This window comes from Fukomys damarensis, unplaced genomic scaffold (genome assembly GCF_012274545.1).
Source record: "Fukomys damarensis isolate Sample0158 unplaced genomic scaffold, DMR_v1.0_HiC HiC_scaffold_25, whole genome shotgun sequence".
NCBI classification, from domain to species: Eukaryota; Metazoa; Chordata; class Mammalia; order Rodentia; family Bathyergidae; genus Fukomys; species Fukomys damarensis.
Genome location: NW_022900937.1, coordinates 16,762,652 through 16,779,904, shown reverse-complemented (window position 1 = coordinate 16,779,904; position 17,253 = coordinate 16,762,652). Strand labels below are relative to the sequence as shown.

The 17,253-nt window shown below is 47.7% G+C and overlaps 1 protein-coding gene and 1 long non-coding RNA gene across 8 annotated transcripts in view; one reads left to right on the top strand and one right to left on the bottom strand.

Moving 5' to 3' along the window:
• Positions 1 to 3,847: 3,847 nt before the first annotated feature.
• Positions 3,848 to 7,283, bottom strand: LOC117283360. The gene is made up of 3 exons (XR_004514317.1): positions 7,224 to 7,283; positions 5,272 to 5,509; positions 3,848 to 3,958 (listed from the first exon to the last, which is right to left on the bottom strand). It is a non-coding gene; the product is annotated as an uncharacterized LOC117283360 (long non-coding RNA).
• Cfap92 (cilia and flagella associated protein 92 (putative)) overlaps positions 6,068 to 17,253 on the top strand; it is a 47,453-nt gene continuing 36,267 nt past the window's right edge. For all 7 annotated transcript variants that reach the window (XR_004514316.1, XR_004514315.1, XM_010641156.2 and 4 more), the window contains exons 1-7: positions 6,068 to 6,275; positions 7,503 to 7,751; positions 10,207 to 10,397; positions 10,953 to 11,154; positions 13,276 to 13,419; positions 14,355 to 14,430; positions 16,289 to 16,404. Coding sequence is in view for 5 of the 7 variants with exons in the window: in XM_010641156.2 (XP_010639458.1) it covers positions 6,146 to 6,275; positions 7,503 to 7,751; positions 10,207 to 10,397; positions 10,953 to 11,154; positions 13,276 to 13,419; positions 14,355 to 14,430; positions 16,289 to 16,404 (1,108 nt within the window). In the remaining 2 variants the exon portion in view is untranslated. The remainder of the gene's footprint in view (positions 6,276 to 7,502; positions 7,752 to 10,206; positions 10,398 to 10,952; positions 11,155 to 13,275; positions 13,420 to 14,354; positions 14,431 to 16,288; positions 16,405 to 17,253) is intronic.

The following is a 17,253-nucleotide window of genomic DNA, read 5'->3' as shown; positions in this document are numbered from 1 at the left end:
GTCTGAAGAAAGCCCTGGAGGGTGGCTCAGAGCGCTCGCTCTCACCGCCCTCTGCCTGTGGATGTGGGGAAATCCTTCTCTCCGGTTAAACTCAGTGTCCCAAAGCCACTTCTGTACCGCCGTGGAAGTGCAGAGCCCCACGTGGTAGTAACTGGAGCGGAGGAGGAGACAGGCATAGAGGGGCGAGGAGGCCAGATCAGGCCGTCCCGCTGGTGAGACGCCATCTGAGAAGGACCTGCTGCTCTCCCGGTGCCGCTCGCGCGCGCGCGCGCGCGCATGTGTGTGTGTGTGTGTGTGTGTGTGTGTGTTGGAAGGCAGAGATGGGACTCCTACCACAGCGGTTGGCAGTGGGACCTGGTTCCATCCCTTGGCTAGGGTCGGTCTAGCAGGTTGCTGTTTGCCATCATTTTCTCTGAAGCCTTAGAACACATTTCTAGAAGGCAGAAATCCCTGCTTCTCAAGGAACTGCTAACCCATTTTCCCTTTCTTTTGCACAAGAGACGTGTGGTGATGGCGTCTACTTGTTTTCTGCTGGGACCGGTTATCCAGCCCTGTTACACCAAGAGGGGCACTCAACCGTCTTTGTAAGATACACGCACGCTAGCCTTGTGAGCAGCTCTGTCTGATTTTAAGTGTTAAATCCTGCCATTCATTTGAAAAGCAATACAGTTCTCTTTCCTTAAATTTTATGCTTCAGTTTTGCAAAGCAAAACAAAAAAAAAAATCTGTTTTCTCTGCCACACTATCCCGGAATCAGCTCTCTGTCCATTTGGCAAACTCCAGCTCATTCTTGAACACTGCCCAAGGTGCACCTCTCCTGGGAAGGAGTTGGATGTCCTTGCCCCAAACCACTTGTACATACTTTCTTTCGGTTTGTTTTTTAATTGCAAAAGTAAAGGCAATTTGAAGAAAAGGTTTACCTCAATTCTACTTCATGACTTCTATCCTCGACACATTTGCACCCCAGCCTGGGTGGCTTAGTGACACCATGCCTCAAAGTTAAAAACAAAAACTAGGGATGAGGCCAATGAGAAGGCCCCGGGTTCATCCCCATTGTCTCCCTCCCCTCCCCAAAACAGGGAAAGGAAGACACGTGCACAAGATGCTCACTGCCTCATTGCTTATACTTGTGAGAAACTGATGCCCATCAGGATGTCAGCAAGGGCAAATCACCAAGCAAGGGCCAGAGAAGAAAGCAAGTTGAAGAATATTATGTACAATGTTAGTACATATATGACAGTAGCAAGGGAACTGTATAAAATAATATTGATAATTTCCACCAAGATGTATGCACAGAAGTGCACAGGGAGAATGGATTCGAGAGCAGATTCTCTAGTTATTTCTGGGGCTGGAGACTTTTTTTTCAGTACCAGGATCAAACTCAGAACCTCGTGCTTGCAAGGTAGGTGCAGTGCCACTGAGCTAAATCCCAGCCGCTTATCATGTCTATACCATAAAGTTTAATAATTAAAAAAAGATTTCAACCATCTAAGGTGCACTGATCAATGTTTTAATATATTTATAGTTGTATAGCCATGACTTATTTTTGAATCTAGGTTTGGGACATTTCATCACCTCGCCTCTGCCAACCTTTGTACAGTTAGCCCACCCCCCTCGCCTCCCACTCCTCAGCTGTGCTAATCTCTACTTCCTTTCCTTTGCTTTCCTTACAGATTCACCTGTTCTGGGCACTTGGCATAACTGGAATCATACAAGGACCTGTCGTGGATGGCTTTGCGGAGAGCATGATAACATTGTGTTTACAGGGTTTATGTATGTTGTTGCAGGAACAAGTGCCTCATTCCTTCCCAGAGCTAACAAATGCTCCATGACCTGAACAGACCACCCTGTTTATAGCCATTCATCAGTTAAGGGGCATCTGGGTTGTTTCCACTCTTTGACCACTGGGTATGGCGCTGCTATGGATGTGTGTGTGTTCACACAAATTCGTTTCTCTTGCATGTATTCTTCTTGGTGGGATGGCTCAGTCCTGTGAGAGCGATAGTTAACTTCTTGACCAACTGTTTTCCAGAGTGGCCGCACTGTGCTCATCGCACTGGCAGTGTGGCGCATGTGTATCTTGGTGCAGGGAGTAACCCTGAGATTCTAGAGGTTGGACTTCCGCCCTTCCCTCCCCTGCTTTCTGAGTCTGTCTGTGGTGCCTCAGCCGTCCTTAGGAGAACCCTGCTGTCATTGAGCCTTGCGTTAGTCCACTTTGCATCACTGGACAAATACCTGAGATCTTGGACTTAATAAGAGAAAAAGTTTATTTTGCCCACAGTTTTGGAAGTTTCAGTCCCTGAATGGCTGGCTCCGTCGCTCCTGGGTCTGTCACAGCTCAGCATGGCAGGGAGCTTGGGGTAGAGCCAAGTAGCCACTCACTCCCTGTGTGGGAAGAAAAGGAAAGAAGGCGGAGGGGCTGGGGTCCCACCGTACCTAAGGGCATGACCCCAGTGACCCAGAGACCCTTGGGCCCAGGATGTAGCTCAGTGGCGCCTCCTCTGCCCTGCAAGCACAAGGACCTGAGTTTGATCCCAGGTACCAAAAATATAAATAATAATAATAATTATTATTATTGTTATTAATAATAATGTAGACCTCCACTTAAACCCTGTCACTTACAGGTTCTGCTGTCTTCCAGTAGCACCAAGCTGGGACAAAGCCTTTAACCCACACACATACATCTCACACGCAGTTGTCAGACTGCCCATCACCTCCACCGCTAAAACATATCCTGAAAGTGCCTCTGCTCTGCTGTGACCTCCCTGGATCAAGTCCCCAGCATCCCTCACCCATATGATCCTACTGTCCTCCCCCGAGGAACTGCCCTTGACCTCCTGTGCCTATTCTTGACAGCCAGAGGGATGCTGATAGCACTTCCGTCCGACCTTCTCCTCTGCTCTGGACACAATTATTTTCCTCTCACAGGATTGAAAGATAAAGTCCCCACTGTGGCTCCAAGACTGAGAACACCAGCATCTGCTGTCCCCTCATGACCATTCCCTTCTCTGCCACCCTCCTACTGCCCTTCTAACTGGGTGCTGCCTCAGGGCCTTTGCACCTGCTCTACCCACAACACCTCCCACGCATCACCTCCTTCAAATATTGTGCCGCAGTTTCACTTCCGTAATGACCTCCATCACTAAGTCCTTCCAGCAGACTCATCTCCCTCTGTGTGCTGTCTGTCCCCTTGTACTAAACTGCCAGCCCAGCCCAGGAAGGGAGGGACAGCACTGGTTTTGTTCACTAGGACTCTGAGGAGTCCCGACTCTGCTGAGGAACCTGACTTTATTTCATGTCTGTGCTGAGAACCAGTAGCCCAGGCAAGGATGGGACATGCACCCCTACCCCATCACCATGCTGGTGGCTGCTGTTGCTGAAGGAATCCTTTGAATGGTAACTTTGGTAACTTTTCTGGACTAGTCACCATTGAAAAGAAGGCTTTTCAATATCTGGAGGGGGATGGGAGCCGTGGTGTGGCGGGGCGTGGGCTCCCTGCAGGGGCCAGGCTGGAGGAGGCGAAGGTTTATAATTGTGAGCTGTCAGGCCTGTCTGTCTGTGCCCCTGTTACCAGGAGCCTCTGAAATAATTCCCCTTGGATCCACAAGGGTTTTGTTTGAGGTTCAAAGTGAGCAAACCCAGCGGTCTCCTTGGGTTCCTTTGTACGAGATGGGGGATGGGGTGTCTGTGTGGGGGAAGAAGAGTCGAGGCCCCAGCAAAGAAATTATGATCTCAGGTCACTTTGGTATTGTTGGAGCCACTTCTACTGAAGTCCAGAAAAATATTTAAAAAAATCAAAACATCCACCATCCCACCACCAAGAAGGGATCATAGTATATTTTGGGTGTATTTATTTCTCGAACTTTCCAGGCATTGGGACATGAAAGAAGTTTCTGGGGTGATGGGAAATACTTCACATCTTCATTGGCGGTTCATTAGGTCCCAGACTGGATACAATCTGTCAGAACACAAAGGGCGAATTTTACAGTATATAAATCGTACCTCATAAGCACAGCTTTCTTCCCACATGACCCAAGGTTTGAAAACAGCCATAATACTTCTCTACAGCCTCCTGGGGCCATTTCCCCCTCCCTCCCATCCGTGGCTGCGCTTCTCACGGAGCACTGGGAGGTGGTTTCCAGCGAGTCTCCATGAAACAAACACAGAGACCCAGGTTGCCCTCCATCCAGAGTGTTTATTACTGGGTCAAGGAATAAGAGCACTTATTTAATTAAAAATTTAAAGGCCCTTGCTATTAGGAGAAGATTTCTTAAATACAACACAGTATCTAATGCACAGTCCAAAAAGAAAAAAATTAATAGATGGGACCTCTTTAAAATTCAAAGTGTTTGCACTTCAAAAGACACCATTTAGAAAATGAAAAGACAAACAAGGGTAGGCACCCAGTAAAGAACTTTGCTTTCAGAATTTGCAGTGAATTTACAAGTCATCAAAAAGTGGGGGGGAAAAAGTGGGACCAAAAAAAAAACCCCCCAAAATTCAGGCATAAAATCCCAGCACTGGGGTGGCTGAGGCATCAGGATCATCAAAAGTTAAAAGCCAGCGTGGGCTACATAGTGAGTTCAAAACCAACCTGAACTACACAGTGAGACCCTGACAAAAATAAAGCTGGGGATTTAGCTCAGGCACCACGCCTGCCGTGCAAGTGCAAAGTCCCGAGTTTGATCTCTGGTACCTTGGGGGTGCGGGGGAGAAATAGGCAAAAGATACTTGGAACAGCTACACAAGAGAAGTGAAAATGCAGGGGAGCCTGGAGGAAGAGAGCTGAGGTCCCCAGGCAAGAGCCCCCGCACCCCAACTGCCAGGAAAGCCACGCCCACCCGCAGTCACCGCACAGCTTCGCTCTGACCCTTTCCCACAATGTCCGGGTCTTGACCTGGACACCATCTCTCGGGCAGTGGTTCTGTATTTCTGCATGCAGTAGAACCTTGGTAGTAGTAATCTCAAACTACCGATTGTGGTCCAGTTATTTAGTGGGCAACACATCACCCCAAAGCTTAGTGCTTTCAAAGAGCTACGGCTTGCTGTGCTCATAAACCTGCAACGTGGGGAGGGCCACAGGTGGGTCACTTGTTACCGCTCCACACAGCATGGGCAGGGTGGCTCAGGGACACTTGCTGTGTTGTGCTCTTCATTGTCTGGTGGCTGAACCTGGCAGCTGGCAAGGGGCTTGGTCTTTCCGTGAGGCTGCCTCACAGCAGAGTGACTCTTTCTGGATTGAGTGCCCCCCAAAACAAGGCAGAGAAGCACCTGAAATTTGCTGGACAAGGCTTCAGAAATCACGGGGTCACTTTCTGTGTTGGCTGAGGCAGTCTTCGGTCTGCCCCAGGCTCAAGGGAAGGAGACCAGACCCACGTCCGGATAGGAGGAGCATGACGTAGCACTGTCAAGAAGAGCTTTTGGGGAAGGGATCCATTGATGTGTCTGGCTTTGGGAAATGTAATCCGCCACTGGTTCCAAAGCCCCAGCCCTGGAGAATGGTGCAGGCCTGGAGGGAAGACACAGAATCTTTTTTTTTTTTTTTGGTACCAGGGATCGAACTCAGGACCTTGAGCTTTCCAGGCAAGCGGAGGCACCACTGAGCTAAATCCCTGGCCCAGATTCTCATTTTTGATGTGCGCCTTTGCCCAGGACCTGTGGCTTCTGACCCCTGAGCTTGGGCAGAGTTTGGCTGCTCGAGGACTCTTTGAAGGGAAACCAGGCTTGGGTCAGCAGGGGAGGCCCTGCCCTCACCGTTACTTTGGAGGCACCATCTGTTAGACTGACTGAAGCCGAGGTGTACTGGAGAGGCCCTGGCAGCATGCAGTACCATTCAAGAACAAGCTGGCCTTGTCCCCTGGTCCAGATGCCCTGGAAGGTCTGTGAGCTTAGCTGTACCACGGCTTCCCAGCTTCCCCTCCGCCTGGGCCCCATGTGCTCTCCCACACACCTGTGGTCTTTCGTGAGCGCCTCTATCCGTGCTGTTGCGGCTGCCTCCGTCCTGAATTCATTCCCTTTCATGGTCATTTTGACTATGAGGAAGAGCCAGAAGTCACACGGTACGGGATGGTAAGGTCGGGGAGGACACACTGTCATGTTTTTATGAGGCTGACTTCTGGTTGGATGACACGCAACAGCAGCATTCATGGTATTTTTGATCACACTCAGGAAAGAGAACTTCCAGACCTGGCTCAAAAAGTGGCAAGATCGATGGGGTCATCACGTGCAAAGAGAGCAGGAGTATTCTGGAGGATTAATGGAAGCATCTCTTTACTGTAATAATTTTTAATTTAAATATCTTATCTTTCCATCACACTTCACTTGCTATGTGGCCTTGGGCTAATTGCTTCACCTCTCTGTTTCCTCGTCTGGGAATTAGGGCACAGGATCACTCACGAAAAGGAATCCTGATGATACTGTCATGGCCTCAGCAACGAGAGCATAAAATCTAACGAGAGGTTGGGGTCTGAGCGTGCAAAGCTTATCGCTGCTTTGCCTTTATTAAAGAAGGGGAGAGAGGAGCCCGTAAAGCTCTTTCCTCTGTTCTTGTTCTGTGAATAACAGTGAGGGGCGTAATACAGATTGAAGGAAGGCAACTGGGCTTCTGAAGCGTTGGGGGGGGGTGTTTTGTTTTTTGTTTTGTGTTTGAGATCAAACTGAGGGCTTCACTCCTGCTGGGAAAGCACTTTGCCACCGAACTGTCTGTGCACCTAGGCCAAGGCAGGAAGTCCTACCTTTGGCGACCCCCTCCCCCATGCTACCTGTCTCCTAGCAACTGGGAAACAAAGCTACGAGGCTCTTTGTGCGCGTGCGCACGGCGTTTACGCGGCGGCTGCTTACTCCGCGGTCTGCTGCCCTGCGCCCCCGCTCGCAGGTACCCGGTGCGCCTTTGGGATTCCCGGTCTCCACGCCGAGGGGCAAGTCTGGCATCTCTTTTTACCCGCGTCGCCACCTCCAACCCAGTCTTCCTTTCCTGCGGTAGCCCGGGATTCCCGCTCCACAGAACTTGAGCTTGTGTCCCAGCACAGGACCCAGTGACGGTTCACGTCTTGCCTTGGGGGAGTCTCGCCCTCCTTGACCTCGCCAGGGACCCACAAGGCTCTCCCCGCCCAGCGTGCTTTGGTGCAGCTCACCTGGACTGTGGCAGTCCTCCCTCAGCCGGGGTGCACGGCGGATTCTCCACCCTCCCTGCCCTCTCGTGATTACCGGAGAACCGCGCTCACCTGGCCAGGTGATCCGGACGCGCCCAACGACGGACTCCTGATTCGGGGCAAGAGAAGCTGCTGGACCCACCCCCTCATCCTCCAATGATTGCCAGCTGCCCTTCTCTGTGTTTCCTTCCGTTAATTTTTTCTCCAGATTTCTGGAGTGCTGGCTGTGCATCAGGCATTGATCAGAACTTGGGCAGCCCTGGAGCAAGATGAGAGAAGGGTGGGTCATCCTGCAAGAGGTAGGGCTCAGCTCCTGGGGACAGCGGTGACTCAGACTCTGTTTTCTCTCAGCCATGTCTCTGCACGCCTGGGATTGGGAGGATGAGGACAGCGAAAGCAACGGGCCGGCCTCCTCTTACCCTAGTTTTTACCGCTTTGAGTCTGATGCCGAGGACTATCTGAGGGCTCCGGCCCACGAGCCCGACTTCGAGAACCCCAACAGCAGTATCGAGTCCTTCGATGCCAGCACCTTCGACCCCGACGTGCCCCGGGTCGTCCCCTGCGACCTCATTATCTCTCTGGCCCTTCCTGCGAACACAGGTAGGCACTAAAGGAGGTTCTAGTACCCGCCCCGAAAGGGGGTGCACTGCTGACCTTTCTTAGAAGTGTAGGGCGCACATGTCGTGTGTCTTTCCTTTCCCTCCTCCCATTCTGGGGTCCATGGTCAGAAAGTTTAGGGGGCCCAGCGCATAAGTGGCTGTGTGGGTTTCTGATACTTAACCCTCTCAAAGACCCTGAAGAGTGAGTGGTGATTTGTTGCTTTTTACAGATGAAGAAACCAGAGAAAGGTAAACACATTCACAACGACGCTGCAATGCATGTGTTCTTGGTCCCAGACCGCTGTGAACCACCATCGGGATAGTCACACACATACCACGAGGGACTCAAGCTGTTGGGAATGTGTTAAAGCGCTGATGCCCATAAGCTGGTTGTAAATCACTTAAAACACATCTCAGATCTTTTGAATCAAAATCTGAGTGTAAACCAGGTGTGATGGCACACACCTGTAATCCCAGCCCTGAGGAGGCTGAGGCAGGAGCATTGCTAGGAGTTCAAGGCTGGCCTGTACGACGAAACAAGACCCTGTCTCAACACACACACACCTTTGAGTGTAAAGCTGTATCTATTAACAACTGCCACAAAATGCTGTGTAAGAGCCCTCAAACTGAGCCACTGCGCACAGGAACCCGCTGTTCCCTAGAAGTGCAGGCTTTGGGGTTCCATCCCCAGGGACAGGTATTCTGCTGTGCCAGCTGGGCCTGCAAAGACAGCCACACACAACGGGGTCAGCCCAGTGCCGCAAGAACTCTTCCAGTCTCGGTTCCTGACATTTTCTTGGTCAAAGCAAGTTACATAGATCAATGCAAGGGACAGAAAAAAAAATGCTTTTCTTCTTGCTAGAACTTGATGCATTTTCTTTTTCTGTTATTTGGTCTACTTAATTATGCCACTGTGATAATTGATTTCAGCTGCTCTTCATAGTGCTGTCTCATTGCCTTGGATATTTTGGAGGCTGTCTGGCTAGATAGATAGCGTATTTCCAATTGCTCCGTCTCAGTGAATTAAGCTTTTTTGTCATTGTTTGGTGGTGTCTGTCTCATTCAGTCGTGGTGCTTTTATCTTGAACCTATTGTTATCAAGCAAAAGAGCCTGGAATGAGGTATCTGACAGATACCAGGCAAAAGAAACTTGGCACTTGGCCACCTTTAACGTACTATCCCTTTGCACAGTCTCACCGGCTTGATTTCTTTTGTGCCACTGGGGATCGAACTCAGAACCTTGCACTTTCAAGGCAGTTGTGGGACCCCTGAGCTAATTCCCAGCCCTTAATTTTCTGATTTTGATGCTTTCACTAAAGGTATTTGCAGAATAGATCTTCCAAATGTCCTGAAACTTTGACATACCTTTATCTGGACATAAAATTGTAGGCCCATTGTTTTTTCCTTCAATACGTAAGTGTTTATAGAGATCTCTATAAATATATAAATCATTTAAGATAAATGGATCCTAGATACTTTACGACTTGCTTTTTAAAATTGTAACATTTGAGATATCTTAGAGATGATGAGCACATGCTTATATTGTTTTATTTTAAACACATATAATATTCCATTGTATGCTTCTAATTTATCTTACCCCTTGTTTTTTTGTTTGTTGTTTGTTTGTTTTGTTTTTTGTTCCGGTGATCGAACTCAGGAACTTGGGCTTTCAAGGCAGGTAGCAGAACCACTCAGCTAAATCCTCAGCCCTCTTATTTTTTTATTATTTGTTTACTTTTGTTGATGGGATGGAGCTGGAACTGAGGACTTTACGTGTTTACGCAGGACCCCTGCCCTTAAGCTGCACCCCCACCCCATCCCACCTCTTATTGGTGGACATTTAAATTGCTTTCAGTATTTTCTATTACCATACTGTAGTAGGCATCTTTGTGCATATGTACATGTGGGCACTTCTATATTATGAATGCTAAAAAGTAGAATTTCTGGGTTGAAAGTGTGCACTTAAAAAGTTTTTTGGATATATATTGTCAAATTGCTCTGCCTTTCCATTGATGGAAAATGAGAGGCTTCTGGCACTTGTGACGGAATACCTGAGATACACAACTTATAAGGAGGAAAGCTCATGGTTTGTGTAAGCTCACGGTTTCAGAAGTCCCAGTCCATGGTCACTTGACTGTGTTGATTTGGGGCTACGGTGAGCCTGAACATCATTCTGGGAGCACTGAGCAAAGGAAACTGCTTATCTCTTGTCAGCCTAGAGGCAGACAGAGACGAGGGGCAGGGTCCTAGTGTCCCTTCAAGGCCACGCACCCAGTGACCACATTTCCTCCACCTGGGCCCACCTCTTAAAACTTCTACAACCTCATGACAAGGCCTCAGGCTGGGCACCAAACCTTCAACACAGGCCATTAGGACACATCCAAACCACTGCACTCTCTTGGAAAAACATCTGTTTTTCCACAGAAAATTACAACAAGGTTCTCTCTATCTTCTAGATCATAAAGGAAAACACACAAGTCTTATTGATAAATACAGGAAACCCCCTAAATCGCACAACCATATGGCAAAGCTTCGCCGTTTCTACCACATTGAGTATTTCTTCCTGCCAGATGATGAAGAACCTAAAAAAGTCGATGTGGTGGTGTTTCCAGGACTGGCCAGGGTGTTCCTGGAATCGGGAATAAAGGTGTGTGGGGTGCGTGTGTGCACGCGTGTGTGTGTGTGTGTGTGTGTGTGTGCGCGCATGGCCTTGCACGCAGCATGGTGTTGAGCACGCAGTGGGCTCCACCTCAACCTGCAGTGACTGTAAGTGTCCCGACCTGCGCATTCTGGGTCCACTCCAGGCCTCCTGAGTGAGAATCTGCCCTGACCTAAGAGTACCGAGCACATGGCTTTTTCTTTAGATACTTTCAATCAGTAATTTCCTGAGTATCTCAAAAGCTGTGGCAGCTCTTAAACTTCCTTTCCTTTGTGTGTGCCTGAGTGCACATGCAAGTCAGAAGTAATCACAGAGGACGCGAAGTGGTTCTCTGCTTTGATGTTACGTGTTTTTTTCTGAGGAACCCAGAGTCTGGCGGAGGCCGGTGCACACCGCTCCATTTCCTGCCCTGGGTTTGGAGCAGGCGAGAGGCAGGTGGAGGGCAGCAGTGAGGAGCCAGTGTGATGGGCGATGTCCCGCTCTGCCCACTGCTCCCGCGCCCGTCTTTCCACAGGTGAAGTCTCTGTGTGTTGTTCTGTACAGACTGTGAGGCCATGGTGTGAAGATGACAAACTCTGGGTGTCATGGAGCCAGACCTTCAATGTCAACGTGACAAAGGAATTATTAAAGAAACTGAATTTCCACAAAATCATCTTGAGGATCTGGGACACCAAGGACAAGATTTCAAAAAAATTCCAGTACTGTCATCCACTGAAGACTCTCTCGGATGACCTGGGCTCATTAGGTACGTCGTAGGTTTTGGTCTGTTGTAGGTTTTTTGCTTTATCTTGGTTTTATTTGAAATGTTTCTCACCGCAGAGTGATCACCCCAAATCAGAAATCCGCAGTTTGAAATGCTCCAAAACTTGAAACTTTTTGAGCACCCACATAACCCCACAAGTAGAAGTCACCACATGACCTGATGGGATAGGCCACAGTCACAACTCAGGTACCCTGGAACTACTGTATAAAATAACCTTCCAGCTATGTATATAAGGGGTATATGTGACATTAAAGATTCTAATGTACTCATACTCATCTCCCAAGTATCCCAATTTGTAAGTGCAGATATTCCAAAATCTGAGAAAAATCCTAAATCCCAAACTTCAGAGTAGGGAAACTGAACCTGTAGTGTCAGAATCAAAGCCAGTGTCCCTTTGCATCCGTCATCTAATTTACATGATGTACGCGCTGGTTTCTGATCTGGTGGCATGACATTCCTCCAGGACACGCTTGAGGTGTCAGGAAATAGCCCCTGCCTCCAGGCCAGTTATGGTATTGGCGGGCGGTGATTAAAGCCACTGTTCAAGACCTCTTGTCACAGATAGCAGCTCTGTCATGGGCACGCACCGCTGGCCTCTCTCCTCTAGGACAGTGGACCCTCAAGTTACCACCGGCCTCCCATATGAACAACTTGGGTTACAACTGGACTTTTAGTGTTAACTTACAACCAAAGTCTCGAGTTATGACCCAAGTGCTAGTCTTTGCTGTGTGGGGTTAATTGAGAAATCCTGGGCCAGTGTCTCTGTAAGGACACTGAGATCTCCCTGAAGAAAGTGTGACCTAAAATCATACAGGAGGGAGACTGAAGGCTGTGTAGAGGAGCCAGAGCCTTCAGTTGACCCTGTGATTGACGTTGTTGCTGTAGCACGGTCCACAGGCTTGCAGGTAGACAGTGGTGATGCTGAGGAACTGGGTTAGGAACACTCAGAGGAGTTGTCTACAGAGGAACCTCAGCAGCTTCTGGCTGAACAATGGGGAATGGCAGCCGAGGAGCTTTCTGAACAGGACTGGGAGTATCAACCATCAGTGCCGCAAAGTTGTTCTTTTGAAATAAAGGAGATGCTGAAAAAATGGACAGAGCTACATTTAAAAAGTAGTTTGTAGAAAAGACCCACTCAGAGAAAAAGCCAATCATTGCGTTCACTTGTTTAATGACCTTTTCATGTCAAACTACAGAACAGCAATAAAGAAAAGACAGAAGCTGGCTGGGGATTTAGCTTGGTGGTGCCGCCACCTGACTTGGAAGTGCAGGGTCCTGAGTTTGATCCCTGGTACCAAAAATAAATAAATAAATAAATAAATAAAAGACAGAAACAGAAGAAACAGACAACCTTACACCAGTTTTTAATTCTGAAAAGGTTGAGACCTACTGAGCTAGAGCAGGTCCTAGCGGGCTACAGACTCTCAAGGAGAGAAAGGACACCAGAGAGCCAGATTCCAGTGGTAGCTTCCTGGTATGAGCAGCGGAAATTCCTTCATACATTTCCAGATGTCCCTTGGGGGCCCAAATCGCCCTTGGCTAGTTGAGTATGGTGGTGCACACCTATAATTCCAGCACCCGAGTGGCTGAGGCAAGAGGGTCACAAGTTTGAGCCCAGTCTGGGCAGGTTCACAACTTAGCGAGACCCTGTCTCAAAATAAAAAGGGACTGGGGATGTAGCAAAGAGCAGCCTGCGTGAACCCCTAGCTAGAGACAAGGACCTCTGTGTGTAGCCCTAGCTTTGCTAAGGACCAGTTCTCTGACCACAGGAAAGTTACTGAAGTCTCAGAGTCTTCATCTGTAAAACGGGGGGATGGTGTTACTTCCCTTGAAGGGAAATGCCGTGATTCCATACAACACGCAGCAGGTGCTGAATCATCTTCTTTGGGAGAGCCATTGACAGTTGAGGTCTGAGCCCCGTGTGGTTGCTCTGTTGAGTCCCCCAGTATTTCAGGACCATTTCATGTGCTACAACTCCATCAGGGCAGGGACCTTAATCTGTCTTACCCATTGATCTGTGTCTTTGCAGAAGCAAGTGATTGCCCCACATAGCATTCAATAAATCTAATCAATTGAATCAATAATCTATCTTCTGCATCCTAGAGGAAGTGAGACATCTGGTTTTAAATCAGAGAGAATTATCTGAACTAGCCCTGGAGAAAGCTAACGTTCTCAGGGAGGGGCGGAATGAGGCGTCTCTGCTGGAAAAACAAGAAAAGGCAGAAAAAGGTCTGAAGTCTCTTCCAGGTGAGTAGAGATGGCTGTATGGACAAGCTGCGTGTGGCAAAGCCCCGGGGGAGGGAGTGGGGAGCAGGGCCAAGGTGCCGGGCTGTGCAGTGGAGCCTCTTCTGTGTGTCGGCCCGGCTGCTAGGGAGGGGGTCACCTGCTGCACTCCCTGAAGGGTGCACTTTGTTTTTGATTCTTTTTCTTTAGTTTCACTTATTTGGGGGCTTACAAAGAAGCCACTCTGACTCTAGAAGTTATATGTGTAGGGTTTAAGAAAATCCAGTGAAGAAAAAAAGTATAAAAGCAGAGGAAAGAACTCAATAATCCATTATTAACTGCAATCAGTGTAACACTTTGGTTTATGGTTTACATATAGCACACATCTTTGTTTGGGTTCTAGGGTTTATATGTATATATGTATATATATATATATGGACAAGGTTATCTTGGGTGTGTTCAGTGCTCCTGTGTTCTGAGATTGTAAATAAGTGATCACATGTATTTCCCTGTTTCCTTAAACACTTTCCATAAACTTGATTTGTGAGAATTACGTTGGATTTCATCTGCGGATAGGACTGGAGCTTGCTTAACTATTCCCTACAGTTGGGAACTTGGGAGTCTTAGGAACATTTTCAGTATTCTGTCATATAGGCAGTGCTGAAGTGGACAGTTCAGTGTCCAATTGACTTTTTCCTTTTTTTTTTTCCTCTGTGGGCGTAAGAGGCTTCCTCTTGCCTCCATTTGTCCGAACATTTAGAATTCACTTGGTTCCTTCCAGTTCTCATTTATTTGCTCAGTTACAATTAACAGACCCTGTTTACTAAATGCTTCCCACGCCCCAAGGGCTCTGCCTGCAGACCGGCATCACAGGAATGTGTCAGGGCCCCTCCTTACCTAGTCAGCCAGGATGGAACAGGTTTTATGACGTTTGCTAACATCGTCTGGTTCTCATCAAGCAGAGCTTGAAACTTCTTCCAGGAACAGCAAGGAGTACGAAAAGCCACTCAAAGCAGATGATCTTCCCACATTTCGGTAAGGACGGAGCCTCGTTACTCTGGGGGATAGGAGTGTAGCCCCTCTTGCCCTTGCGCCGCCGTGAGTCATGTACACTGTGTAGTAATTCTGGCCAAATGTGGAGGACAAACGAAATTAAAGGCACAAGACAAGAAAGGGAAGCTTGTGTCTGAGCGCATACCTGAGGCGCCATGTGTTCTGTGTGCAGCGTTTTCTCTCATTTGGTCCTCATGGTCATTTTCCGAGGTGGCACTACTCTCCATTTTCTTTCTCCTCCCTGCCCCCCGTACTGGGCATTGAACTTGGGATCTTGCATTTGTGAGGCAGGTGGCAGAAGCACTGAGCTAAATCCCCGGCCCTTCTCTCTCTCTCCATCTTCTTTTTTTTTTTTTTTTTTTTTTTTTTTTGTATCGGGGATCGAACTCAGGTCCTTGCGCTTGCAAGGCATGCAGCGAACTGCTGAGCTAAATCCCCAGCCGTATCTCTCCATCTTCTACGCAAGGTGACTGGGAGGTTTGATGATTTGGGCAGTGCAGGGTCCACAATATTGATTACCAATCAGTGCAGGCTGTAGAGTGAACTCCACAATTGGCTTCTTTATAGAAGTGAGTCTGGCCAAAGCCTACGTGCCGAGGTCAGAGTAACTCGCACCCAAATTCCATTCCCACAACAAAAACCTTTTTAATAGAAGGACAAGATTCTAATTACAACCCTATATTTTGTCTGTTCTGCTCCTATTTGAAAATGCTTTGTCTGTCTTCATTTCTATAGAAACCACAGGACTGCACATCTTTATATGCAGTCCCACCCTTGCACATAGCTCACCTGTAGCCCAGTTGATGACGAATAGAAATGAGAGGCTTGGATGGACCAGTGCCTTTGCTAATTAAGCAACATTGGCCATCCTGGCTCCCTGGTTTGTCTTAATTTTGTCTTTTAGTCCCCTCCCCCAGGCTTGCACCATAGCTCCAAGCAGGAGATCAGAACCTACTGCAGAGGTCTCTGATAGTGCAAGATCATCAAAGTAGAATTTTTGGTTAAGCCAGAATTTCAAACTAGACCTGCAGACTCCCGCGTCTGGCCTTACCTGAGTGGGCTCATTACTTTTTAGGGCCTCTTGTGGCCTAAGAAGGGTCTGGAAAAGGGGTTCCTTTAATGCTGTGGGGACTAGGGGCGTATGGAAGCCTGGATTCTGGTTTGAGAGATGCAATAAGAAGAACCAAGAGCACATGCCATTTGTACAATCTTAATTTTCAAAAAAATGGGGTCTCATATTGCAGTCTGGGATCCAGCCATCCTCCTGTCTCAGCCTCCCAAATAGCTGGGACTACAGGCATAGGCCACATGCCCAGTGAACAGTCTTGACTTTTTAAAATTGTTTTTGCATTGAATTTATAAATTAATTTGATAAGAATCGACCTTTTTTCCACTGTTAGGTTACATCAACTGTGGTCATGACTCTTTCCCTTATTTCAGACCTTCCTTTGTATTCTTTATTGGTGTTAAATTTTTTTCTATAGCTGCTGTGGGTAATTCTTGTGAGTTCCTAGATGTTTTATAGCTTTAGTATTTTTATAAGACCAAACTGATTTCCATTCAGTTTTCTAATTGGTTTGAACCTTGATGGTACAAATGTGGTCTATAGACCAATGATTTTAGCGTTGCCAGGGAGATTATTAGAAATACAGAATCTCAGGCTTCCTGAACTTGAGCCCTTGATTCATGTGCATGTGGAAATTTGAGAAGTCTTGGGTTAGAGGAATACAATGCCCTTTTTAAGCTCTTATTTAGTTCAGTTAATGGACTCTCAGATCTGGCCTCTGATTTTTTTTTTAATCTTTATTTAATTTTCTCTTTGTGGATTTTCTTGACAAAGTACTTCAAGAGCATCACCTACGTCTTTTATGGGGACAACCATGATGGAGATCAAGGAATTAATCGACAGAACATCATTTAGCAGCTTAAACACATTAGAAAGACCAAGGTCTCAAAGTAAGTTAGGATGGGATTTTGAAATTTTATAACTAGACTTGGAAAATGATGAAATATTTCAAATTCAGGATACTGCACTGTGATGTTTGGATATCTAACCAGATGATAGTTGCCGTCTTTTACACACTTTCAATTTCCCAATCTAATTGTCACCATCTATGCGTCATGTCCCCATGCACCTGTCTATCCATCTCCATATCATCCATCCATCTGCCCTATTCATTCACCTATCCGTATATCCGCCTGCCCTCCATCCACGTACCAGTCCCCGTCTGTCCCTCCTCATGCCTGTCCACCTCTGAATCCATCCACCCATCCAGCTGTCTGTCTTCATAGCATCTCAGCATCCAGCCAGCCACTCATCCCCTTACCCACCCCATCACTTAGCCGTTTATCTACCCATCCGCACGTCCATCTCTTTCATCTTCTGTTCACACACCCTCAGCATCCCATTCATCCACTTTGTCTGTCCCATCCCATCCCGCTCCACCAGTGTTTTCGTGTTCCTAATCCATGCGTGGTGCCCTTAGGGACGTGAAAATCTTTAATGTCTAATGCCAACTCCAAATAAAGAATTACAGTTGTATGTGATAGATGCAGTGCTAGGATAGGTCTGTTACCAATCAGCCAAGGGTTCTTCTGCTCAATTCAGGTGGAAATCATGAATTGGCAAAGTGCAGCTCTGCCAGAAGTTCTGATGACACCAGCTAATGCTGGAAGCCATCCGCTGACCCAGCCAGCTGCTGTTCCTTGTCGCTGCTGGCCATCATCATCTGACACTGACTTGTGCTGAACATCATAGATAGATAGGGCTCTATCAGATCCTGGTCTCTGCTGCAGGTCCTCATG